The sequence below is a fragment of the Myodes glareolus genome, chromosome 24 (assembly GCF_982192425.1).
Source record: "Myodes glareolus chromosome 24, mMyoGla1.1, whole genome shotgun sequence".
NCBI lineage: Eukaryota > Metazoa > Chordata > Mammalia > Rodentia > Cricetidae > Myodes > Myodes glareolus.
The window spans coordinates 12,074,585-12,102,284 of record NC_142049.1 but is presented as its reverse complement, the minus strand read 5'-3'; the positions used below and the strand labels follow the sequence as shown (position 1 = coordinate 12,102,284).

The window sequence follows — 27,700 nt, the reverse complement described above, 5'->3', positions numbered from 1 at the left end:
TACACACAAAATAAAAATAAATACTTCATTGAAAAGGATAAATGAGCATTCAAACAGATTAATGACTTCAGGATCAATTCAGGACCTGAACAAGAAAGCTAGCATAAGAATGTAAATAAACTATGTTAATTGGAGAAGAAATTAAGAACCATGGAGGAAAATTTAGCATGGAAGGTAGATGCTGGAAAAAGAACCAAACACATGCTGGAAACGAGTTAATCAAGCAAGTGAAAATAGAGCGGAAAGCATAATTGGATATGACAAGAATGAATTTTAAGGGTAGAGGGAAAGGGTGAGGTAATATATTCTGACATATATATATATATGTATATATATATATATATATATATATATATATATATATATAAACTGAGCATAACCAAAAAGTTCAAGAACTTTGTGAAGGTATAAGAGGTTAAAATAAAGGTTATTGGGTAGTAGGAGAAATCCGAGTGAGCATCTAAAGGTATAAACACCCTATTCATGAAGCTGTCATAGAAACCTGAAGAGAAATGGATCTTGCAATATAAGAAGGATGTAGGACTCCAAATAGGCATGGACAGAGAAGAACCTTTTCATGATACATCACACTCAAGGTGTCAAAAATACAGAGCCAAGAAATGCTATTAAAAGCTGAAAGGGAATATCAACTCATATGAATGATGTACACCTCAAGAATGACATCAGTTTTCACATCATAAACACTAAACACCAAGAAAGCATGGAATGATGTACTTCAAGTTGGCACTGATAGAAAGATTGTTACATCTAACAGTCATCGTAAAAACTGAAATGGAAGAAGAACATTTCAAGACAAGCACAAGCTAAGGAAATTTATGGTATCTAAGCCAACAGCACAGAGAATAATGAAGGAATACCACATATAGAAAGAAAGATAGGACGATCCACTTCATGGATACACCAGACTTACATTTCAGGAAACTGATAGATGAACCAAGGAGAGCTTGGTACAAATAATGTCCACAGAATAAACCAGCAGTTGGCAGTGGAGGAAGACACGTAAGAGCAGAAGCTGAACCTGTACTATCCTAACAACCAGTGAAATCATAAAGCATACCAAACTGCAAATATCCCCCAATGTATAAGGTAGTCCTAATCAGAGATAGTAACACAGAAGGAATCGAAGTGTACTGCGGAGGATTGGTAACAAAACAGCATGGTGCTGGAATAGAACCTAGAATTTAGCTCACGCAGCTCCAGCCACCTAATTTTTAATAAGGATTTAAAACATACATTGGTATAAGAGCCAGCAAAATATCATTGAAGTCATGTTCATTGATAATGTTCTTTCAGGCCTTAGTCATTTTGTCCCAGAGTTATTTTGTCTATATCAGTTATTGTAGTGGAGTATAGACAGTTTTTGCTTAAGTTGTTGCATGACTCTTTAATTTGTGTATTTTGGAGTTTGTTTACTTTCTTTAGCTTTGAGCAGAATTCCCTTAGAAAATAACTTAAGGGAGAAAGGATGTATTTTGACCGAGGATTTTCAAGTGTTTGCACCATGAGTAATTGGCTTCATGCTCTGGGTCTTGCAGTGAGGTAATATACCATGGCAGGAGTGGTTGGCAGACGTAGAGAACGGCTATGGAAGCCTTTAATGTTCCATCCACAGTGACCTGCTTTTTAAAAGTAGGCATCGCCTCCTAAAATTTTTACCACCTTCCCAAACAGCAAATCTGTTACGGACCAAGAGTATAAATAACACCTGAGCCTACTGGTAACATTTTAGTCCAATGAAAACTTCATTGTTAGGTGTAGGATGTGTTTTATGTATCTTTTGTAAATTGAATCATTATTGTGAAATGGCTTTTATTTCAGGGATTATATTCATATATCAAAACATATCAGTTGCAAAAGGAATTATTACTTGTTTATTTAAACCGGTGGTTCTCAATCTGTGGATCTCAAAATCTCTAACTCCAAAAGTATTTACGTCACGACTCATAACATCAAATTACAGTTATGAAGTAGCTACAAAAATACTTTTATGGTTGGGGGTCACTACAACATGAAGAACTGTATTAAAAGTTGCATTAGGAAGGTTGAAAATCACTGATTTAAACTAACATTAAGTTATCTTAGCTTTTTTAACTCTGTGTCCCCAAATGCCTGACAGACACAACTGAAATGAGGGCAAAAGTTTATGGTGGCTCATGCTTCAAAGAGAGCTCAGGTCAGCATGCCAGGCAAGGGACACTCTGTCCCCATGACAGAAGACAGGAAGTAGAGCCTCGGTGAGACCCAGGGTTGGTATAGCCTTCCTTCTGCCTGTTAGACCCTACTTCCTAAAAGCTCCATAGCTTCCAAAATCACACCAAAAACTGAACTCCAAGTGCTGAAAATATGAGCTCATGGGAGATGTTTCTGATGGAAGCCATAACTACTGTCCTTTTAATTATCAAAACACAATCACCATTTCTTAGGACAGGGCAGAGGAAAGAGGAGGATTGTTAAATAGTCATCTAACAGTTGGTGTGTGTACTGAATTTGTATTCTTTCGAAAATATTTTAAGTGACAAATTAGAGACCACATTTAGGTAATCTTTATTCATGCTCTCAAATTGGAAACTGAACTGGACCACATTACTGCACCATTTGATATTATTCAGTGGTTGAAAAATTCAGTTCTATAATTGACTGAGGTCTTGTTTTGAAAGATAACTGAGTAATAGAACCCTACGTCTCAGTGATTATAGCCTTGCTTGTTCTAATATTTTGTTCACTTGTGACAATTTATGTAAAAAGATAGCCTTATAGCGGAAATATGTGTTTCTTTTAATACATTTAATTATGCTAAAAGCATACAGGAACATAACAAGGTACATGATTAGGTCATGTCATACTGAATAGAACATGACAGAACACGTATTTACAAAAGTACACTCTTCCTTAGAGCCAGATTGCTCTCAGTTTGGAAATGAACCATCTGCTTATCATTTACATTCCTGGAGAACTCACCAGCCCACATCTCAAACAGAAGTAACATTCCTCATGACCTTGAACTGCTGCTGAGTCCATTGTCTCCATATGTAGCACATATTCCCAGTATTCTGAATGAAAACAGATTATGACATTTATGATGTCTGAAAAGAACAAGTTGATTTCATTAACATGAAAGACCAACAGATTATATTTTCAACATTTGAAATTGCTGTAATACAACTGGGACATATTTATTCACACTCTGGCTAACCACCATCCCCCAAACAACCAGTATATGAGCACTTGCTCATACAGAACTTCAACAAGCAGCGGCTATGTAGTGCGGTAAGTTGTCGAGAGGTGAACATTTCGGTATGACTCTTAAATTTCTGGCTGGACAAATGATAACTTGAGGAACAAGAGCAGGGAATGTCGCTGTCAAGTGTAGGTTCCACTAGTTTGCTTGTTTACCATTGCACTGCTGTTGTGCGCCCTACTTATTTCTCCTGATTACCCAATAGACATCCGAGCTCAGCTTCTTAAGGTGTGGTCATTATCCTTCACCTGTGGCTGAACGTGGGAGTTGTGAAAAATTGGAGGCAGTGAAAGCTTTCAATGATCAAAAATTCATTCATAATGAGTTTTTAATTTAAATAAATTTATTTTTAATTAAAAAATTTGCTTTAATTTTTAGTTTAAATAAATCAATTCATAATGAAGGCAGGGTATTTCTGGCAGTTTTAGTGTTGCCTTTCATGAGTTTCTGAATATAAACATGTAGACTGTGCGTTGTGCATGACATGGCCCACAACCTAACAGATGCTGCCTGCCATGTCTACTCATGGTCAAGTGTATTGTATTCTTTGACTCATGGTGCTTTCACTATACAAAGTTTTCTGCTTCAGCAGAGACATAATGGTTTGATTATGGAAAGTAAAGACTTGCAGTACTTGCCTGTCATCATTCCTCAGAATGTAAGCATAAATTAGTATATCTTTGCATGGTATTGTGGTTGGCTGTGTGACATCGAACATCACTATTTGACTTGTTGACTTGAGTTTTAAAAGTCATAAATGAAGATATATTGGGCATTTGACCCAAATATAAACAGGAAATTCTTATATTTCATATTAACTCAGGAAAATTATTGTTCTCATTATCATCATCACCATTGTGTGTGTGGGGGGGGGAGTGTAGGTGCACACATTCATGTCAGGGGTGAATGTGTGCCGTGGCATGCATATGGAAGTTAGTAGGCAACTTTCAAAAGTCAGTTCTCTCCTTTTACTGTGGATTCCTGGAATCAAACTCATGATGTCAGGCATCAGTGGCAGAATGTTTGCCCTCTGCCCATCTGTTAGTACTGTTAGATCGCAGAGCCACAGCAAGCCCAACAGTCCAGCGTGTGTGCCTGTTGAAACCAACAACTGCACAGACACTGAGAGAAGCAATTAACTGCAAATCTTCTGTAAAGCAAAGGACATGGTCAGGTCAACAAGACAAAATGACAGCCTACAGAATGGGAAACGATCTTCACCAACCCCACATCAGATAGAGGACTGATCTCCAAAATATACAAAGAACTCAAGAAATGGGTCATCTAAAGAACAAATAATCCAATAAAAAAATGGAGTACAGATCTAAAAAGAGAACTCTCAACAGAGGAATCTAAAATGACTGAAAGACACTTAAGGAAATGTTCACCGTCTTTTGTCATCAGAAAAAATGCAATTAAAACAACTCTGAGATTCCATCTGACACCTGTAAAAATGGCCGAGATCAAAAATACTGATGACAACTTATGCTGGAGAGGTTGTGGGGTAAAGGGAACACTTCTCCATTGCTGGTGGGAGTGCAAGCTGGTACACCCCCTTTGGATATCAGTGTGGTGTTTTCTTAGAAAATTTAGGAAACAACCTTCCTCAAGACCTACCAATACCACTTTTGGGTATATACCCAAAGGATGCTCAATCGTACTACATGGACATGTGCTCAACTATGTTCATAGCAGCTTTGTTTGTCATAGCCAGAACCTGGAAACCATCGAAATGCCCCTCTACTGAAGAATGGAGTACTACACATCAGAAAAAATAACGACATCTTGAAATTTGCAGGGCAAATGGGTGGAGCTAGAAAACATCATAGTGAATGAGATAATCCAGACCCAGAAAGACAATTATCATATGTACTCACTCATAAGTGGTTTTTAAACACAAAGCAAAGAAAACCAGCCTACAAATCACAATCCCAGAGAACCTAGACAACAATGAGAACCCTAAAAGAGACATACATGGATCTAATTTACATGGGAAATAGAAAAAGAGATCTTCTGAGTCAATTGGGAGCATAGGGACCTTGGGAGAGGGTTGAAGGGGAGGGGAGAGGTACGGAGGGGAGCAGAGAAAAGGGTAGAACTCAATAAAAATCAATAAGAAAAAAGAGTGTTAAAAAATTAAAATAAAAAAATAAAGAAACTAGCAGCTGATATTTTTAGTTGTGCCTAGCTTTAATGTCCGAGCCCTCTCTCCAGCCAGAGACTAACAACTTGAGAACTAATGTTTAACTTTCTACTACAGCAGCACCAACGTAAGGCAAAGGGTAAAGAACAGTCCCAACTCCAGGCGGGGTAGTGCATGCCTATCATCCAGTACTTGGGGGGTAAAGGAATGACTACAGTTCAAGGTCAACCTCCCTTCTGCCCCATTTAAAAAAAAAATCTCAAAATACTTGGTTCTCAGCATTTTGGATAAGGGATGTTCATCCTTAGTCCATTTTTTTTCTTCCACTTTCACCACCACCACCACCACCACCACCACCTTCATCATCCTTTGTACAAATCACATCCACAGTCAGGAGCAGCAAAAGCTGCTGTCCTCTGGTATTACAAGTCTTGTGTAGGATGAAGTAGTTGGAATTCCTCAGTCCTTGTTAAAGGTTGCTTTTAGCAGGCCTCATACTCCTTAGTTCTTGACAGGAACCAGTGCTAAATCTCCTTGGTGTGAAACTTCTATGACCCTTGGCCCCGAGGGCGTGATGGTTCTCTGGAGCTCTTCTAGTGACCAAGTGCTGTAATTTTTCTTTTCTGGCTCTATGTAGATTTGTAACCCACTGCTAAGCTTTCTGTCCTGTCTGTTTCCACATTTCCCCTGTTCCTGACCCAGTGTTTCCTTGATTTTCCTGCCCCTTCTTCAGCTGTCTTCAGAGTCCTCTAGAATTCACCAAGGCTTGGGACAACAACAACAGCAACAACAAAAATGACGTATAAATTGTTTTTGACAGTCCGAGGCTTTACCCTGAGGATCTGCAGCAACCAGCTGCTCTCACTGCATAGTTTCCTGAAGCCATCCGTGGAATGCTAAAAGCAACCTGTGTGGTTCTGGCCTTCCACAGTCCAGCTAGCTGTTTGATTGACAGATGTTTTGCTTAGAGGCAGGTAGGGTAGCAACAGAGTCTAACAATTGCCAGTTAGGAAATCAGATTGTTCCATCTTACAGCATCTTTACATATTTGCAAGAAAATGAATGTCAAAAAGAATTATTATAATAAGAATTTAAAGAGTTTATTAACACTTATTTTAACAGTACTTATTAGTGTTTAAAGTTTGCCCAGAGCCCCTGGCACAGGGACAGGTGGCCCTTTTTTCTGTCTCACAGCTGTTACTTTTGTCATTGGAGACCCACTAAGAGCATCTAATAATGGCGGGGTTGAGAGTTCTTCAGGTCATTCATCCTACAGAAAAAACGATAAAAGCTCGAGTATTGGAAGCGATTGGAACTAGTCAAAGACCCATAGGGACTTGCCCCTTCCAAAATAGTTCCTAGCTCTTCTTTTTGGTCAGTTATTCATCACAAATTACTAAATGGAATTATTTGTAATAATTTACCCAAGATAATGTTTAAATTTAACTATTAAACCATAAAACATTAAAAAGAAAATTTTGAAAATATATAACTCAAGATTTAAATAATATGTAGATAGTATTGTTTAACTTTTCTGTTGTTATTTTTGTTCATCTCTTACTGTGCCTAATTTAGAAATTGTACTTTTCCGTAAAAATTTATGAAAGCATTTTATGTCTTTATTATATGGCATGATTCTGTGTAATTTCAGCTCTCCTCTGGGGACTTAGGACATATCCCACCCACTGGATGGAGACTGCTCTGTGGACCAGGAGAAACAATAGAATTTCATGGATAAAGAAAATCCCCAGAGATCACTACTGCCTTTGTTCACTATGCATTTCTAGAAATGTTTATGACACACTCACATTCACACACAGGAACACGTACAGTCTTTAACTTAGAATTTATTACATCTTTGTTTTATGAGACTTGGGTTGCTTATCTAACATTGGCCTTTAAAAGCAGTCTTTCTTGATAATGTTTTTAAACAGGAATTTGTAGCTACCCACCCCACACACTCACATAGGAAATGGTAAAGAATGCTTAATATTAATCATCTTAGGTGGAATGAAAGCCCTAGGAGTGAGACATTTTTGAGATGTTTGTTATGAGATAGTTCTATCCCAGCCTTTCCCCTCCCACATGTGTTAGCATTTGCTTAGGTGCAAATCATTTAAAACACTTCAGGAGAGGTCAGAAAAGTCACACACCCCAGTGCTTTCCAGTAGAAACAAGGGTGACACAGAGTCCTGAAGACGGGGGTGGGACGAGGTGGTAAATCAGACCAGGGACAGAGAAGAAATGCCTCCTTCAAATCATCTCTCCCTAGATAGCTCCCCCTTCATCTGTGGTCTGAGACCTAAAAGTAATTTGATCTGGTTTTAAGAAACCGGTGTTTACTTTATCTCAAGTGATTGCTTCTACATCCGCCTTTCCCTGTTTCCTCTCTGAAAGTCAGCTTACTGAACTGGGTCTGACTTTAACCGAAACTGGAAGGTGTATGGCACACTGTGTCATGCCTGTCACTGAGAGGAGGATAAAGCAAGCATGTCCGTGATGACCACTTTGTATGTGGATCTTTCAGCTAGTTTGATGTGCCACAGTAAAATCTGTCGGCGCACTTATTGATGTATACTTTGGAGTAGCTGAGGAACTACACAAGTCAGATTGTGCTGCATTTTCAAAACTTAGCAGACTGTCCTAAAAATATTTGAATTTTTAAATTTTTCCGTGACCATGCTTGAACATCATCAGTTCCTTGGCCTCCCAGCTCTATGCTTGTGTTGACTTGTGCATAGAAACCCTAAGGATTTAAGCAGTGTCAGGAAAAAAAGTTTTTGTTTACATTTGCATTCTATACTTTACCAGTTAAGTCCAATTGAGGGTCTTACCCATTTCCCCATATACCCCTGTGTAGACTTGCTTTGCCTTGACCACTTCTAAACTGTCTGCCTTTTTATTGTTGTAATTCTAGATTTATTACAACAAAGAAGCATGTTTTCCAGTCTTTGCTGGACTTTATTCCTCTGGCCACCTCTCTTTCATCTCCTTGTTTTTCCTTTGTATGTATTACATGCTGTCCCTCCTGTCTTAAAGTCATTCTCACAAGATTATTCTATTAGTTCAGAGAGGTAAGAGGAGCAAGTGAATTGGATAAAGCAGAGTCCTGGGGGAGGAGGAGGAGGGGGAGCGTTGTTTATAGCTGTAGTATACTGTGTATCCTTGTAACTCCATCCTCTCTAGGTTCATTCTTGCCCATTCTCCTTTTCCGTCCCTCTGTTCTTCCTTCCTCTATGGCTACCAATTCCTACCTGACCACTAAAAACTCAATATGTGTATCTTAAAAAATACCATGACCATTTCCCCCTCTTTCTCATCTATGACTTTTTAGCTCTAACTCAGTGTCTTTCCTTTCCTTTTTGGTCAAACATTTTATCATGGATAACATTCCACAGTTTTGTTCCCATGCACAGCAAGGAAGTTAAATTATGAAATTATCGTCATTGCTTTGAAAATTTCTCATTGATGATAAGATCACTTTTTTGAGAGTTAAATGATTGCACAGGATTTAAATAAATAGTAAGCTGCGCCTTTCTTGCAGGGACACCTACAGGCAGGTTTTCATTAGCTCATATACTTTGCTATCTTTATCATTGTTTTGGCTTTTTGAGACTCTTGACTCGGCCTTCTGAGCGTTGACATTGTAGATATTCACTATCATGCACCTGTTTGCTCTTTTTGATTCAGTTGTGAATACTATGGGCTTTGCACTAATAGAGGATAGGAATTTGGTTAAGATGTTCACATCATAGTAAAACACAAATTGTGCTTAAAATAGTATTTAATGTTTACGAGATTCTGTTCAGACTTACTTTGTAACTATTTATAACTGAGCCAGTCTACAGTTTTTCTCCCCTTACCACTAGTTAGAAACTTTTATATGAGTCTTAGGCTTTTTCTGTAAAATAAAGTTATTGGGATTTTGTAGGGACTGAATGAATCTCTAGACCACTTTGGATAGTATTAATGCATTAATGCTAAGTCTTCCAAACCTGGAAACAGAAGATGGTTTTGTATTTATCTGTGTCTTAAATTTTCTTCCAGTAGCGTTTGGTTGTTTATAGTGGATACTTTGTTTTTCTTTGTAAATGAAATTGTTTTCTTAATGTCCTTTTCTGAATTTTGCTAGCTTGTAGACATCAGTGATGGGGTGTTATCACTGACATTTCTAAATCACTATACTTCCCCTTTGTATTTTAGAGCAGATAATTGGTTTGAATGAATTCATTGGAAAATGGCATTCAGAATAACCAGGAACCTCTAAATTGAAAGCAAATGTTGAATTTTTCTAAGGTTAAACTTACCTGAATGAACATATTTGAAATGCTGGCCCAGAAGGACCCAGCATGTCAATAGCTTTTAGATACATTTCCCATGAGCTCTTTAAAGTTAGAAGCCTTAGAAGCCTGAAAACTGCATTCTGGGGATCATTTGAAACCTGTCATTCTTTTTGTGTCTTAAACTTTTTCTTGAAGATATTAGGCATGTGATAGTGTTGGCATTTTACAGTTTTGGATGAGATACACAGTTGTGTATATATCATAAATTTAGTTATTTATAATTTTTTTTGTGTATTCACAGGCCACAGAAACACTATTTAGAATGGGTGTTGCAAGAGGAGCCATCACAACATTAAGAAACGGAGAAGTAAGATGAGAATCTTGATATAGTTATTACTTGTTAATTAATGGTTTGCAGTGTCTGCAGCATCTACCATGATAATATTGTGATGCTTTGTGTAACAGGGCAATACTTGATGAACATAACATTGACTGTACTTGGGTGTGCACCTCCATTGACATCTGTACTTATTGGAACCAGGGCTGAGGTTGGAAATGAGTCATTGAGTCATTTAATCTCTGGTTCCTAACTTCTTTTACTTCAAGAGAAAATGACAGCTCTTCAGTAATAGCTTGCACATAGACATTTCAGTGAAAAAAATCTTTGGCATTTATGCTTCCTTTTTATTTCCTAGGATAAAATTGAAAGTATGTAATCTTTTTTTCACTGGCAGAGAGAAAGTGGGAAGGGAGAAGCCTGTTTGTTTCATCTTATTGAGTTAGCTCAGTTAGCTTGTAGGATATAAGTTTTGATGTTCCTTAATGTCCTTGTCATGTAAAAATATTTTGTCACCTGGAATAAATTTCCACTCGAAAATCATTAGCAGCCTAATGGCTACCTTGTCTTTATCTTAATTTCCTTCCTCGCTTAGACATGTTTAGGTTGCAGGCAAATGAAATATTTTGTTGCTATGATTTTTTGTGTTCTCCTGGTAAATGCTTCATAATGATGAAATGCAGTGTCTCCTATCACGGGATAAGCCTTTTGTTATTTGATTTAACACTTGTAATTGACTAGCCTCAGTTTTTAACAATGGAATTGTCTGACAGGGTTAATTGTTGTATACCTGTATGATTATAATTTGGATTGGCTTGTATATTTGCTGATTAGGCATAACTATGACACCATTTGAAAGGCAATGTATTTCTAAATATTTAATTGTGTATTGACAAATCACTGTATCAATTTATCCCCCATACCCACAATAAATTGATGTAGTGCTGTTTTGATAAAGGAAAATTTATCTGCCTAGAAAACCTGATCCTGCAATTCAGATTTTATTAATTGCTGTATACCTATTCAACTTTTGCGCTTTATTTTCTGTTTTATTGGAAGAGTACAGGCTTTGTAAGCAATCATTTGAGTGTGTCAGTACATACTGGCTACATGGCCTTACTGAAGGGGCAGGAACTGATTTGCTTCATTTCCAGCCACTCTTCCCTTCGTACTGGGAGCACTGCACATGACCAGCCTGGATTAGCATTGGGCCAAGTGCTGAAGCACTCTGGCCTTCTGTTCTTAAAGCCAATTAGGACACACTTTGTTTCTTGTATGTAGGAACTCTGATAATGAAGTGTGTCTTTTAGCGTATAAAAGACCTTTTGAGCAGAGGAGTGCTACCATATGTTTCCAGAGTTCCATGGTAACCCTATATGGGAGAGATTATATCGGTGATACTACAGATACATGGAGGGTTAGTGAAGCTAGGTGTTTTGCCTTGGATCAAATAGCAAGGAAGAAGGAGAGCTTGTATTGGAACCACAGTCTCTAAAACCCATTCTTTGCCCCATATAATTTGCTTTGTGCAAACAAGAGCTTATAATCACTAGTGGTCCTATCTGAATATTAAAAATTGTATTATTTCTAAAACTTTTAAAAATATATTCTAAATCATTACTTTTCCTGTGTATAGAAAAAGATGTGGCTTAACATAAATAGAAAATAATGTATTTACTCCTTCCAAATGTGTTAGCTCATTGAATTATTCAACTGTGGTGAATTCTTTGTAAAGTCTGTAGTAGCTTTTTGATTTAATTTTATAACTTATAAATTGGATCATTTTTCTGAGCAGCCTTTTTAACAATGTGCTTGTCTATTTGAATGGTGGAGTTTGTTCACATTAGTAAGTAGTTATGAGCTCAAAAATGAAACTTTTGATAATTCTTCCTGCATTCTGCCATTTAGTTGTGTTTGTTAGATGAAAAACATACTCTGTTAAAGATGGTTACATTCTTAGATTTATATATTTAAAAAATATCTATTTTTAAAAATGAGATAAAATAAAGCAGGGATTGGTATTTTATTATTATTTTTAAAATCTTTAAAGCTTCATGAATTTATTGTGTGTGTGTCTGGGTGCAGTATGTTGCAGCAAACACGTATGCATGGAACATGTGAATGACAGAGACCAACTTTGTGGAGTTTGTTCTTTCTAGGGACTGAACTCAAGGGAATCAGGCTTGCACAGGAAGTGCCTTACCTGCTGAACCATCTGGTCAGCCTTCATGGGATTATTGTTAAAGTTCTGAAAGGACACATTTAAATGACTGGCTACCACACAGAGTTTGAATTTCAAATTCTCATTTCAGTTTAATGCTTCATCTCTATTGGTCAGCTGGTACCATACATCCAGTCCTTAATTAAATGATAAGGACCACTGAGCATACAGAGGGCACAAGCAAAGTGACTGTCTATAACGATACTGAATTGATTAATCTATTGTGGCTCCATTAATTTTTACACTGTTTAAATTTTCAAAATATCAGTTATTTATGTTCACTTAATTAAAAACGTCCACTTTTAAGTACTTTTTTGGCATACATTTGGAATATTGGAGGGGTTTCATGAAGAGAAAGAATTATTTCCCCTCTTTCATGTAGGAGGCATTTATTGAGCACTCCGTATGCCTGACATTGTTTCAGGTACCTGACATCTGCCAGTGACCAAAGTTGGGCAGTAGTCCTGCGCTTGGGGCACACTCGTGCTAACCTAGCAATCACTTCTTAGGGAGGAACATTCAAGCATGCAAAATGATCAAAAGGAACCCATTACAAATTTCAGAATCAGACGTAGGCACGTGTGTGGTTTGCAAGTACCCGTAATCTGAATCACAGTGGGGTTCACTTAGTGATATGCCAAGGAGAGGCATCTTTTTTTTTTAATTGAAAATTTCCACCTCCTTCCCTCCTCCCACTTCCCTCCCCTCCCTCCACTCCCCCTCCTTCCTCCAGTCCAAGGAGCAGTCAGGGTTCCCTACCCTATAGGAAGTCCAAGGTCCTCCCTGTTTCCCTCAGGTCCAGGAAGGTGAGCATCCAAACAGACTAGGCTCCCACAAAGACTGTCCATGCAGTAGAATCAAAACCCAGTGCCATTGTCCTTGGCTTCTTAGTCAGCCTCCACTGCCAGCCACGTTCAGAGAGTCCGGTTTGATCACATGCTCCATCACTCCCCGTCCAGCTGGCCTTGGTGATCTCCCATTAGATCAGCCCCACTATCTTAGTGGGTGGACGCACCCCTCATGGTCCTGACTTGCTTGCTCATGTTCTCCCTCCTTCTGCTCCTCATTAGGACCTTGGGAGCTCAGTTAAGTGCTCCAATGTGGGTGTCTGTCTCTATCTCCATCTATCTCCAGATGAAGGTTCTATGGTGATATGCAAGATATTCATCATTATGACTATAGGATAGGGCCAGTTCAGGCACCCAAGGAGAGGCATCTTAAACTGTGCCCTTATGCAATGCTTGAGCAGCCATGAAGGTGAAGATGCCCAAAGGTAAGAGAGACAAGATGAAAAGAGGCAGGATGGAGAGCCACCGGGGCCTCATAACTTTAAATGGAGAATCCAGAGAGAATATGAGAGGGAGATGAATGTTTGCTGAAGTATCATTTGTTGAGGGTCTATCTATAGTCTAGGGACATTATCGCTAATCTCTTTTATACACCAAAACAATGTTATCGGGAAAAGTGGGTGAAGACACAGATGCACTAACATGGATGTATTCAGGAACCAATATTGTTAAAATGACTATAATATTCATGCTACCCTAAGCAATCCACAAATTTAATGAATTACCCATATACCAATAACATTCTTCAGAAAATTAAAACAAACAAAACAAAATAAAAAACCCTAAAGTACCATTAGAACCATAGAAAATTCTGAGCACCAAAGCTTTCTTGAGTGGAATGAACAAAGCGGAAGACATTGTACTATTTGACTTCAAAATGAATGAAATGGTATTTATGCCCTGGCAATGCTGAAGTATGCATGGGCAGCTCATATATGGCGATTTTGTTGAACTTGTTCATACTGGGTTTCATGGTCTAAGTTAATGAGGACAACTGACCAGGTAGGTCTCTTCCTTAAGAGGACACCAGATTTATTACAAATGGTTGTGAGCCACCATGTGATTGCTGGGAACTGAACTCAGGACCTTTGGAAGAGCAGACAGTGTTCTTAACCACTGACCCATCCTGCCACAAAGCTGTAGCTATCCAAACAGCACATATGGACATAAAAAAGATATCTAGAACACCGGAGGGAGAGCCTGGAAGTAAATCCACAAATCTATAGCCAGTTTGTTTACAAGGCTGTGAGGGACACACATTGCGAAAAGGACAGCCTTTTAAGAATGAATGCTGAAATAATTAGGTATGCTTTTGCAGAAAATGAAACTAGTCTGCTGTTTCTCACCACTTAGAAGAACCAAACAAAAGTAGACCAAAGACTTTATTTAAGCCCTCAAACTATGAAACCCTTGGGATCCATAAGGAACTTTAGAATCAAAAGAGCACGTCAACTTGGGCAGCATAGTGAAGGGAAAAAAGCAACAAAGACTTAGAAAATGTGCGATGGGTACTAGTGGAAATGCGGTAGAAATGAACCCTACACACTATAAACACCATGGAAAACACTCTGGAGGCTCCTTAAAAAAATACCAAGACCCAGCAGTTCTGTTCCTTGAGATCCAGCCGGGGCAAATGAGATCCACGTCTTGAAGGGGCGTGTCCATCTCATCTGCATGCTTTCAGCAGCTCTCTTTGTAAGGACCATCACATGGAGTCCACCTAAGGAGTTCTCACCAGCTGCTGAGTGGATGAAGGAACTGTGGTCCATATGTATGTACCAAGGAATAATCAATGAAATCCTTTAATTTGTGACAATATGAATAGAACTGGAGATGATCCTGTTAAGTGAACTGTCAGACACAGAAGGTGTGTTTTGCTCATGTTTGATCTTAAAAAAGTTGACCATACAAAGATAGAATGATGGTTACTAGAGGGGAGGGGAATCGTTACAAGGGAGGAACGGGGGCAGTCTGAACAAAATAGAGACTAAACTGCATTTAACTGAGAGTTTCTGAAGTGCTAATGCAGAGTAATGCGACTGTAGATGACAGTAATATGCTGTATATTTAAAAATGCTTCAAGAATCTTGAAAGTCATTACCATAAAAATGTATGAGAAAAGAAGAATATTTAACCTGATTTAGAAATTAAACAACATATTCAAGTATTGAAACATTGCATAGCTCACCCTTTATTATATACAAGTTTTATGTTTTAGATACCAATTATGAATTATAAGAAAAATTATCAATTTTGTCACTTAGCACTATTGTTTTTGAGGAGAACTTTGAGGATAAAAAATAAACCCTCACATCTTCTTGAGAATTATCTATCTATCTATCTATCTATCTATCTATCTATCTATCCACACACATACATATATATATGCTCTTTGTAGATTCTGTATAGGTTTCTTGTACATAGACTATATACATGCCCCGTTGAGCGCATATTTCAGGAATTAGTACCCTGTTGCTCTCCTGGCTAGGCAGTCTCTTGTCATGAAAAGCTTGCATTTGAATATATGAACCAGCTTCTCTTCCTGGCATGGAGTAACATATTTAATTTCTTACAAATTGGTTTTCAGAGTTTGGAGAGTGTGGATTAGATGAGGTTTAAGGTCCTGGGTCTTCTGCTTGTAGGACGAGGTACCTGTTCTGTCTGCCTAGTCCTGTAAAGTATGATCACCAGTCCTACCCATGCACGAGAATCACTGTGAAGTTAAGAAATTGTAAGGTTGGGCTAGTCTAGTATATACATATTATTTTTAATTGCTGACTCATTTCATAGCATAACTGTTTCTCTGAAACATCTTGAGATGTCTTTCATTTTTTATTTTTTTGAACTTAAAGTTTGAGTAAGATAATATAATAAAATACAGAGTGTGTTTTAAAGCTTCACTGAGTAAGCTAGAACACAGCGCATGCTTTGCTGCTGTGTTCACAAATGTTTGAGAGTCTAGCCCCGACACCTATTTGTGGTGGAGTTTGTCTCACTGTCATTTCCCGTGGCTGTGATAAATGCCCTGGCAAGAGCAACTTAAGAAGAAAGGATTTCTTTGGCTTCTGATTCCAGATTCTGGTCCACTGTTTCCTAGAAGTTAAAAACAGCAAGAACTTGAATGGATAGTTGTATGACACCCACAGACAGGGAGAGAGAGTGGCTAATACATTCATGCCAGTGTTCAGCTCTCTCTTCCCCTTTCATTTTGTGTGCTGCACAGCCTGTGACATGGTGCTGCCCACTTAATTAATCCATTTAAGAAAATTCCCAGATGTGCCCACAGGCCAACCTATTCTACACAGTCCCTCTTGAGGCTCCCTTCTCAGGTGATTTCAGATCCTGTCATGTAAATCATTCAAGACGAGCATCACAGTGCTTTAAGATGTGAGTTATTCTGCATGACTTACTAGTCCTTTGTAATTTTCTAGGAGCCTGATTTTAATATCGGATTTAGCAACTTTTGCTCCTTCCTCAGCCATCAAACAATTTAAAGACAGCACAATAACATACAGTATCCAGACTCTGTGTATTTTCCATCTTTACGTGGCTTTATTTTAAACTATATTTTTTATTTTTCTTTTTAATTTTTGGTTTTTTGAGACAGGGTTTCTATGTGTATCTTTGACTGCTCTGGAACTCATTCTGTAGCCCAGGATGTCCTTGAGCTCACAGAGATCCACCTGCCTCTTCCTCCCAGGTGCTGGGATTAAACATGTGTGCCACCACACATAAATACTCTCTTTTTACGGACTTTGTCTTTTTTCTTTTCTCTCCCAATCCTACATGTATTTTTAAACACACTGTAAACTATTTAGAGGTTTTTCTTTTTCATCTGAACCTATCTTTACTGTATCTCTCTTTTTCTGACCACATGAGTCTTTAATTTGCTAAGCGTATGACTGGGATTAAAGCTGTGACTTTGACAGTTGGATTCACCCCATTCCTTAGCTTTCTGAGAGTCTAGCTTCATGGGGGAGGTTCTGGCCAGAGCCATGTTTATTGCCACAATTCTATGGAGTTTTAAGGTCCCTGCCATCTCCAAGAAGCATGATGTTGGCTATTCATCAACACCATTTAAGTGTTTGGTGGTGGGACCTGTTAAAAGAGCTGCAAGGTTTTTGCAGCTAAAGCTGAGTCAGGAAGTCTCTCTTAAATGAGACACAGTTACCTCTAACAAACAGAGCCCACCCAAAAATGCTGCTACCAAGAAGCTGTGCTTAACTCTGTTCTTTTGTGTTTAGAATTCCTTTCCAAATTATCATGTTTTAAATGGCTTTAGCTGTCCTCATTGGCACCATTTGTTAACAGAGGTTTCTATCGTGCCCAGTCCCACAGTCTTTCAGTTCCAAAGAAACCCATAGAGGTCTACATTAATTATAAACTGATTGGCCTCTTAGCTCAGGATTCTTATTAACTCTTATAACTTACATTAGCCCGTAATTCTTGTCTGTGTTAGCCACGTGGCTTGGTACCTTTTATCAGCGAGACATTTTCATCTTGCTTCCTCTGTGTCTGGATGACAACTGCAAACTGACTGTTTTCTCTTCCCAGAATTCTCCTGTTCTCCTTGTCCCTCCTACACTTTCTGCTTGGTTGCCCCACATATACTTCCTGCCTGGCTACTGACCAATCAGCATTTTATTAACATACAACTGATAAATCTTTACAGGGTACAAGATCTTTGTCCCACAGTGAAAAACAGTGGACATGGCTGAGCAAGTATCTCTGTAGTAGGATATTGAATCCTTTGGGTTTGTGCCAAGGAGTGGTATAGCTGGGAGAAATGGCAGATCTATTTTTAGCTGTTGGAGAATTCTCATTGATTTCCGTCATGGCCGCACCAGTTCCCATCCTCACTAGCAGTGGATGAGGCCTTCCCCTTCCCTGCCATCCTCTCTAGCATTTGTTGTCAGTAGTTTTCTTTTTTTCTGAAAGTAATTTTATTAAATTATAAAAGTTTCCATTTACGCCCCTCTTCCCAACACCCAGTAGTTTTCTTTTTTCCTTTCCTTTTCTCAGGTTTTTGGAGACAGGGTTCCTCTGTGTAGCTTTGGAGCGTTAGTTGTTTTCTTAATCTTAGCCATTATGACTGGTGTAAGACAAAACCTCAAAAGTCAAAAGAAGTAACCAAGTGTTATTATTACAGACAGGGCTTTGAGGTTTGATGGCAGAAGAATGCCAATCACTGGAAGCAGTTATTTATTGTAGAGCATCTCAGGCAAATGCAGCCTGTGGCATTGCACTGATACCTAGCGTCTCCTCTCCTTTCTCTCCCAGAACAATCATTGTTTGCTTGTAAGGTTCTTCGTGCTTTTACGTTACAAACAAAAGCAACAGCAATACTTCTAGGATTTTCTATAGTTCACTAGTTGACCCTGTAATTTGTCACGTAGAACCTTTCTTCTCAGTGTCCTCTCTGGATAAAGATGGAAGCCTTGAGTCTCAAGCTGTGAGAAATCAGATGACGTGTATGTAAGGCATTTACCCATTGCAGTGCATAGTTGCTTCTCTAAATTCTAGTATGACCGTCAGGAATGAACTGCACGTGTTAGACTTGTCCTATGCTAAACCATCATCATTTTCTTTGAATCACGTGGAGGTCTTGCGGTCAGTTTTCACACTGTGTAAGTAGAGAGTTGGTAGTGCCAGAGTTTAAGGATTTGATCCTTGGCTATGCTAACAGTGGTGCTCTGCTCCCTTTTGAATGGTCAGCTACTTCTTTGAAAGTTATGCTGTTTAGGTTGGCATATGCTGTGGTACATGCAATATGTGTTCAGTTACAAACTTCCTATAATTACTCAACCAAATCCTGCTGATCATATCTTCGTTCTTATACAAGTAATAAACACCTCAGGAAGTGCTTGTCAGGAAGTGCTTGTCGTAAGGAAATCGGGCATGTAAGGAACGCTGTGCACAAAAGAGGGTAAAGTTACTGCTTGTCGAGTACCCGGTTCTTCTGATGACTGCAAACGGTTGGTCAAAGGTCCCATTGAGGGGGAGACTGACTTTCCATGCAGGCTGTGTTTGTGTGTGTGTACATATTTATATAAAATAGGAATAAAGTATTAAGATGCCATATATACGTCCACTAAGGTGAAAATATTCTCTTCCTTAATTTTATTAGTTTCCCCTCATGTGCTTGTATCTTCCAAGAAAAGAAAATTAAAACCAGGAATTCTGACCTTTTTAATGTTCTCAAATAACTTATTCATGGTGGGTCTTCTTTTCTTTTGTGCTGACTTCCAAATGATTTTTTTTGATGAGCTTTATAGTGATTTATTAGCTTTTAGCAAAATAAAGTTATATTTTTTAAAAATATTTATTTATTATGTATACAATATTCTGTCCATGTGTATGTCTGCAGGCCAGAAGAGGGCACCAGACCCCATTACAGATGGTTGTGAGCCACCATGTGGTTGCTGGGAATTGAACTCAGGACCTTTGGAAGAGCAGGCAATGCTCTTAACCACTGAGCCATCTCTCCAGCCCCTAAAGTTATATTTTTTGACAGGATCCAAAGAAGGACAGTTGGAAAACGCACAGGTCGTGGTCTCGGTCCTGTTCATAACGACCAAGAGACGCTATGCAGAGAATTCCCAGACGCCTTTCTGTAGTTAACTGGGAATAAGTGCGTCTTGATTACAGAACAGAAGTTTGAGGTCAGAGGAGTCTGCTGGTCATCACGTCTGGGTGCTGGAGTGTTGGAGGAGGCCTCAGTGAATGTGTGGGTTTCTAGCTAGTTATGTAGAGAACCAAACAAGTCTTGTCACCAGTCTGCACGGGATATAGACGCTGGATGCCTTCCCTTGGTGACTTGTCTAAAGTAATGTGCTGATGCTTTCTTTACTTCTCCAAACTATTTTATATTTGGTAGGTGGTTAGAATCTCACAGTTTTACCACCCCTGCCGGACAGTGTATGGTACCTGTCAGAATTATGTCAAACCTTGAATTTCAGATCTTGAATTTTCTTGTCAAACATTTTATTTTTTCATTTGATCTACTATAAATAACTCATAGCTCACCAAGTTATATTCAGTGACTTCTTGTCTTACTTTAAATGCATAGAGTTTATTTGAGTTTATTTAGAAGACTCCAATAATTGGCTCAGAGAAGTACAAGATGGGACACAGTTCGTACAGAGACGGTATTTAAAGTCTGTGTGCGTGTGCCTTGGTGTGCTGAAGCACTGCTTCCTGCCCCAATTTCTCCACATCTGACCGGGTTCTCTGGGACTCCCGGACTCCAGTGACCTTTCTGCTGTGACTGTCTGAGTAAGCTGAAGCTATAAGTGTGCCAGAGACCTCACTCATCCTTACCTTATAAAATATCCCCATTTGCTAATTAAACCAAACTGTGTTTTTGATTTAAACATAAAAGTAAATGTCTTACACTTTTTTCCTTAACCAAAACAGTATCTGACCATTATCAAATAGTTAGGTTTTACTGCTCAGAAACTGGACGGATTCTTAAGATAACATCAGCTTGTTTTGATCCTAATACCAGCTTTAGGCCAGGAGACTAATTATTTCCACACGGGTAAGGCTAGTCCTGGTTACTTCCCCCGAGCCAGCCACCCTCTAAACCTAAACTTGAATACATGTATAAGTAAGTATGGTTGTGAACATTAAAGCATGCAGACCTTGTTTTAAGATTCAGTTATTTGGGAATACAGAGGAAAGTTTCCTTTGTACACTTTGTACAAAGGAGATAATTTTGCACCTAATATTAGTATGAGTTCAACAGTAGTAATTAAACTTTTTGACTTATAGAAATACATGTTTATTTAGATAGGATTTTCACAGTTTTGTGTGTGTATTATGTTTGTAAATTGATTCTTACCTCTGTCTTCAGTAGGTGAAGTGGCAAGTTGTGTGTGATATGGTCCAGGGGAGCAGGTCAGAAAAGAGATGTGGATTTAGTGATAAAGAGGTCCTCTTGATTTCAGACAAGAAGCTGTACAGACGTCCCATGACTTAGATGTATATGAGATCTAAGCTTATGGGTAGGTAGCTTCAGTTGAGGAAGCAATGTTGAAGAGGCTTGGACTGGTGACTCTGACTCTGGCTCAGCACAGTAGCTGGAAGTTAGCTTATAGTTGACTGGGGAGATCATGAGAGTGTGGAGGATGAGCAGACATTGGCAGTCTCTTTTCTGGGAGGCAACTTCAGGGAGAGAGTGAAAGGTGGGTAGCAAAAGAGGAAGCTTGGGTTAAAAATCAAACATAAAGTCCCAGATAATATGTTCCCCCTTTTTTGTTTGTTACTTGACATGATATACCAACAATTTCTGAATATAAATTCCCCAAATATATGTGTTTGTGGTTTTAATTTATATATATTTGTCTTAGTGAGAATTTCTGTTGCTGTGAAGATACACCAGGGCCACGGCAACTCTTAGATAGTGAAACATTTAATTGGGGTTCACTTACAGTTCAGAGTTTAGTTCCTTATCAACAGGGCAGGTGACACAGTACTAGAGAAGGAGCTACATCTTGATCTGCAGGCAGCAGAAGTGAATGCCACAGGGGACTTAGATTGAGCATCTGAGACCTCAAAACCTGTCCCCACAGAGACACACTTCCTCCGTCAAGGCCACACTTCTGAATAGTGCCACTCTCTGTAAGCCAAGTATTCATATAAGTCTCTGGGGGCTATTCCGATTCAAACAATCACAATATGCTTATGTTACCTCTGATATAGCTCATGGGAATGGTAAGAGCATCAAATGTCTGAACATGGCAAGAACAATCTCAGTTAGTCTTGAAGTTCTTAAGATCCACACGGATGTGCAGGACTTTGTCTAAGCCCAGACTTTTCCATGTCAAACCGCTTTACCACTTTTTGCTACTTCTTTTCCCTAAATATAAATGTGGGCATAGTCCATTCTGCATGTGTGAAGTTGGTGACCTCATTTAACAGTGCTAGCTTCTTCATATGTAACGGAGTATTCTTGTAGTAAAACTTCATTTATTGTTATTTTGCACTGAGTCTCGCATGTATTGAATACCTGTTCACGGTGAGATTATAGAAAGATGAAATGTGATGAGCACAACTTTTTAAATGCCTTGTGTAAATTGGAAACTTGATTAGATTTTTAAAACGGATTACTGATTATAATACTATAGAAATTACCTTCTTTGAAGGTGTGCAGTTTAATGATTCTTCAATTCTAGTGTAATTTTTTGAGAATTTCATAATACAATGTATTTAAATCATATTCGCCCCAAACTTTCTCTAACTCCTAACAGATATATTTCCCAGCTCCCAACCCCTTCTTCCCTTTGTATCTTCTTTATTTTATAACCCATTGAGTTACCCATATATGTATGGGTATGGGGCCGGCCGTTCAGTGGAGCAGTCTTCTGAGTGACCTTCACAAAGAAGGTGCGTGTGCTGTTTTGCATTTCCACTTGGCCAAGTGTGTGGGCATGCACAGCAGCCCTCAGTGCTGCCGGTGTCTCTCGTGCGTGGGGTGTGTAGTGCTGTGTCACTGTGGTTAGAGCGTCTCCCAGTGGCTGAAGAAGCTCGGCCTTTAGTGCTTGGCCATGCCTGTGTTTTGTGATATGCCCATCACAGTTCATTTATTGACCCCCCCCCTTGGATTTATCCACTTCAGTTGTAAGAGGGGATTTTGAATTTTTATTTCAGCACAAGACATTAAAAGTAAACAAGGGATTTGAAATAAAATTTGACAAAAGTTTTATTTCTTAAATTCTTATTTAAGAAATAAAATGATATTTTGATGTCATTGTCAAGAAATTTTTACCTACTGCAAGATCACAGTATTCTTTTTCCCTCCTAAACATTTTTATCTTTTTTTCTATTTAGGCTGTGACCCATTTGGAGTTTAATTTTGGATGTTGTTTGAAGCAAAAGTGCAAGCTCACTGTTAGCACCGTCGCTATTTATTACTACTGCTGGGACTCCAGTGCGTGAGCTCCCCAACTTTACTAAGAGTGCTTGTTAAGGCCCCTGTCACTCCCCACTCACTGCCTTGTGCTGTTGTGAAGAAGCAATTGACTGTAATTGTCAGGGTTTATTTCTGGAGCCCTTGTGGTTGTGATCTGTAAGGTAGAGCAAGCACAATGCTTCTCTATCCTCCGGATTACAGCTAAAATCCCCAGACAGCGTACAGAAAGTGACTGTTTGAAGCCCTGAAGACTCAATAGTAGTGGAAGGATTAGGAGGGACATCAAAGCTGGAGGGCCACTAATGCTGGTGAATTTCTGCCCCACCCTCATTTAACTCTCTGCTTTGACTCCTCGTGGCCCCTTTTCTTGTTCTGCACAATGGATAGAGGAGTAAAGTGTGCAAGAGAAATCCCCTCTGTGTTCACAGCCAGAAGACTGGAAAGGATGGCCCCTTGGGAGTTGTGTTCACAGCCAGAGAACTGGAAAAGATGGCCCCTCGGGAGATGCCAGGGTGGGGAATTACTGATCCATCTTTGTTTTGTATTTTGGACTTTGTTTTTCTCTTTTCATGGAACCCTGGGGGACCCTAATCTTCAGCCTATTCTTCTGTAATGGTGGTCCTGGTGGCAATACAAGAATCAAAAATTCTGAAATATATAATTCTCTTGCTGACAAGGGAGATTAGATGAAGGGACTTCTATAACTCAGAGGGCGCTGGAAGATTATTCTGTTCCTTGGTTCCTCCTTTTCTTTTTCTGAGAAGCTGAAGAGGGAAATGTAGTTTCCGGAAGCACATGAGAGTGTGAGGAGACTGAATGCAACATCTGCAGACAGAGAATCAGGCCGGGACTGGGGGACAAACTATAGGAGAAATTCTAGAGAGAAGGAGGTAGAATAAAAAGATGTCTTAAATCAATCTGTAAAGTACCAGACTCCTCCCTGAACTGAGCATGTGTGAAATTTACATGTGGTCAGATTCCCCTGGCCCTTGTTCAGCTTAGGCCTTAGCAGACACATGTGAGGCTGTATTGAACACCACTGCATAGGACTGGAGAATGAACTGACATTAAATCATAATCTCTTAGCATAGTTTGTGCCATTTTCTTTGAACTGATTGAGTTGTTTGATTACGGTAACAGTAACTACGACATTAAGAACAAAAGCAGTAGTGAACCAGTTCTTAATGTAAAAACACAGTATTTGAAGTCTCTAGGATGTAGACTAACATAATTTGACATGGTAGTGACCAGGAAGATCATACATTGTTGCACAGATTAGACCAATTGGCACATGCTATCCATGTGATGACCTTCGTGTTAGAATCATAAGACAGGGTCCTTACATGGTGTTTATAATTCTGCCATGAAGCCAAGTAGCTCTCTGAGATGACTGGGGAGACTAGAGTTCTCAGAAAGTGTAAGAACCTCATAGAAACTTTATAATTAAAAAGTAGAATCGCTTATTGAAGTGACTAGGAGCTGAGCATGTGAGTCCAGTGTTGGACTGGGGGTGCCAGGAGCGAGTGCAGGGAAAGGCCAGTGGACACTGTCATCTGGACAGTAGAGGGGGAGAGACTGAGTGACGCGTGCAGCCCCGAGGAAAGCCGTCTGACTTAGAAGGCATACGTGAAGACGGCTGCACAGAAGTATTGGAGAAATAGTGGCTGAAAACTCCCAACTTTGCTGAAAGCCACGCAGTTACAGATCCACAGAACTCAGTGAACCTCACAAGAATTAATATGGTTCATTTATATGGCACCCTGCAAAACAGAAACTGTTAATGTGGCAAGCAGATCAGTGTGTTTCAGAGACGAGATGGGGAGGGTTGGTCACAAAAGATAGCCAAGGAGCTGGGCCCCAGGGAACTGTCACCGAGACTGACGGGCGGACATGACTGCACGTGTAAAACCAGAAGTACACAGTGCACACTGCATTTGCTTGTTAATAAAGTAAAAATGGAAAAAGTGAAATATTTAAAAGTATTGGAAGAGATGTTTGGGGCACTTGGCTTTTAACATCTGAGCACAATTAAGGAGATTATTTTTATGTAGTTCCTTTAAGGAAAACAGTCATATGGTTTACCTCTCATTTCTTTCTTCTTCCTTTCCTCTCTCTTTCTTCTTTTCTTTTCCTTGAGACACTGTCTCCTTATATTGGCCTGGCTGGTAACTCTTGGTCTCCTGTCTGTTTTTGATTATCTTGAACTACTGATGTCTACCTTCACCTGGCTCTGTATTTCTAGAGGATGTTATAATACTGGTTCCTTTCAGATCAGGGCGATACATCTTAAAGAGATGTAGAGAGTCTGCCAGAAGGCACCATAACAAACCTTGGCATTTTTAGGTGAGCGTTAGAAAGGGCCTAGGAAGCATTCACCGAAAATAAAAAAATTGAATGGAAAGTTTCATATGTAATGCTGTTTGGCCGTATTGATGTGAAATCTTTATTGTCTTTCCATACAACTTGCTTACTGAGTTTTTTTTTTATCCAAATCAAAGGCTTTACATTCTTAATTTATTTTTATTTCATTTTGTTTATTTTATACACCAACCACAGTTTCCCTTCCTTTCTCTTTTCCCTCTCTACCAACTCCCAACCCTTTCCCATCCACGCCTCCTCCTTCTCCATTCAGAAAGGGACAGGCCTCCGATGTACTTGCACACAGCATGGCACATCAGATTGATGCAGGACCAAACTCCTCCCACTGTATCAAGGCCGGCCAAGGTACTCCAGCATAGGGAACAGGTTCCCCAAAGTCAGCTAGGTGTGCCAGGGACAGGTCATGCTCTCATTGCCAGGAGCCTCACAGTCTGACCAAGGTAAACAACTCTCATGCACATGCAGAGGGTCTAGGTCAGTCCCATGATCCCATGCAGTCTCCTTAAGTCCAGAGTCCGTGAGCTCCCAGGAGCTCAGGCCAGCTATCTCTGTGGGATTGCTGTCATGATCTTGACTTCCCTGGCTCCGACAATCCCTCCTCCCTTTCTTCAGCAGGACTCCTGGAGCTCAGCCCAGTGCTTGGATGTGGATCTCGGCATCTGCTTCCATCAGTTACTGGATAAAGATTCTCTCATGACAATTAGGGTAGTCACCAATCTGATTACAGTAAATGGCCAGTTCAGGCACCTTCTGCATTATTGCTTGGGGTCTTAGTTGGGGTCATTGTGAATTCCTGGGAGTTTCCATGACACTATGTTTCTGTCTAACCCCAAAATGCCCCCGTTTCAATTTTGTGAATATTTTGTTGTGTATGTGGGGTCTGTGTTTATGTGGGGTTGTGTATGTGTGTATGCATGCTTGTGCATGCATGCACACCTGCATATACCTGTACATGCACACATGTACACACAGAGGCATATGCATGCATGCTTATTTATATACACAAATATGAGTATATATGCATGTGTGCACATAGAGGATGAGGTTGGATGTCTTCTTTGAAACCAGAGCTCCCTCTCTTTTTCTAGTCTACCTATCCATTCTGCTTCGAGGATCCCTTGATTTGTCTCCTGAGATCTTATATTTACAGGTAGGGTGCTGAGGCCACTGTGCATTTAAGTTGATGGTGGGCAATCCAGACTGATGTCCCTAGGCTTGGGCATCAGAAAATGACACACTTTGAGCCATCTCCTCAGCCTCCCGTTTCTCAGTAACAGTAGGTAGAAGCAGTGTTGCCTCCATGTTGTTGCTTTAACAGTTTAAGAGGAAAAGAGGAAACCGCAGTGCCCTCTTGTTTGTGTGTTTATTGTTTGCTGCTTCTGTGCTGTTGGGCCCCTTCTGTATACTGTAAGTTTGGGAGTGTAAGCTGTGGTAGTTGTGGGTGCTAAGACACAGTGATTTAAGTCATAGAATCTTGAGTTCAGTACAAATTGTAGAAGGTGAGAAACAGTGTTTGTGAGCAGGAATTTGAGTCTGTGAAGGTCGCCAACACCCTAGACATGACACTTATTTCTATTGCTTTTCTTATTTTGTAACATTTGATTATGAAAAGTTTCTTTTTATGTTAATATAGTGGGGACATCTTCTGTTCACTACTTATTATTTCACTTAATGGAAGATCATATTTGCGTAGGAAGTAGGTTTTTTTTAATATTATTGTAATTTTAAACTAGCTTTCAGATGGAAGCAAATGGTAATGATGAATAAGGCATGGCTTCCTTTCATAAATTTCACTTAAAATAACACTGTTTCATTTGTATTTGATGCTATGTTAAACATTTTAAACGTTACTTTTCTTTGTCAAATAGAATACTGGCAAATAGATTATAAATAAATTGGCATTTGTCCTTGCTATAGTATTTGGTGGAAAATTTCTTCCATCAAAATTTTTTATATTGCTTTTATTAGACTTTAATTCTTCTCAGTTCTATAAGATGTGCTTCTATAGAGTTGCGGCTGAGGGAGGACAGCAAGAGAAAGCGGTTACGTAGGGTGGAAAACTCTAGATTCTATCTGACTTGTAGTTGTCTTGTTTTCAGCTGATAAAATCACTAATCACTGAGATTGTGGTTGCCTAGTAAGTCTACACCTGCAAAAGGCAGGTGGAATGTAACTTGTAATGATTTTTAATCCCTCCACCAATTTAAAACATCTTTGCTTTTGTATATTGATTGTACAAGTGAGTGGTTTTCGGATTGCATTATGCCATGTATGTAATGTGCCTTACCGTATTGACCCATATTATCCTTTCTGGTTC

At 39.3% G+C, this 27,700-nt stretch overlaps 1 protein-coding gene across 2 annotated transcripts in view; it reads left to right on the top strand.

The window, feature by feature from the left end:
- Positions 1-27,700, top strand: part of Tmem135 (transmembrane protein 135) — a 176,387-nt gene that overhangs the window by 60,311 nt on the left and 88,376 nt on the right. The window contains exon 5 of one of the 2 annotated variants that reach the window (XM_048435236.3): positions 9,987-10,052. The exons of the other annotated variant lie outside the window; for it this stretch is intronic. Within the exon in view, the coding sequence (XP_048291193.3) occupies positions 9,987-10,052 (66 nt within the window). The remainder of the gene's footprint in view (positions 1-9,986; positions 10,053-27,700) is intronic. 2 annotated transcript variants of the gene reach the window in all.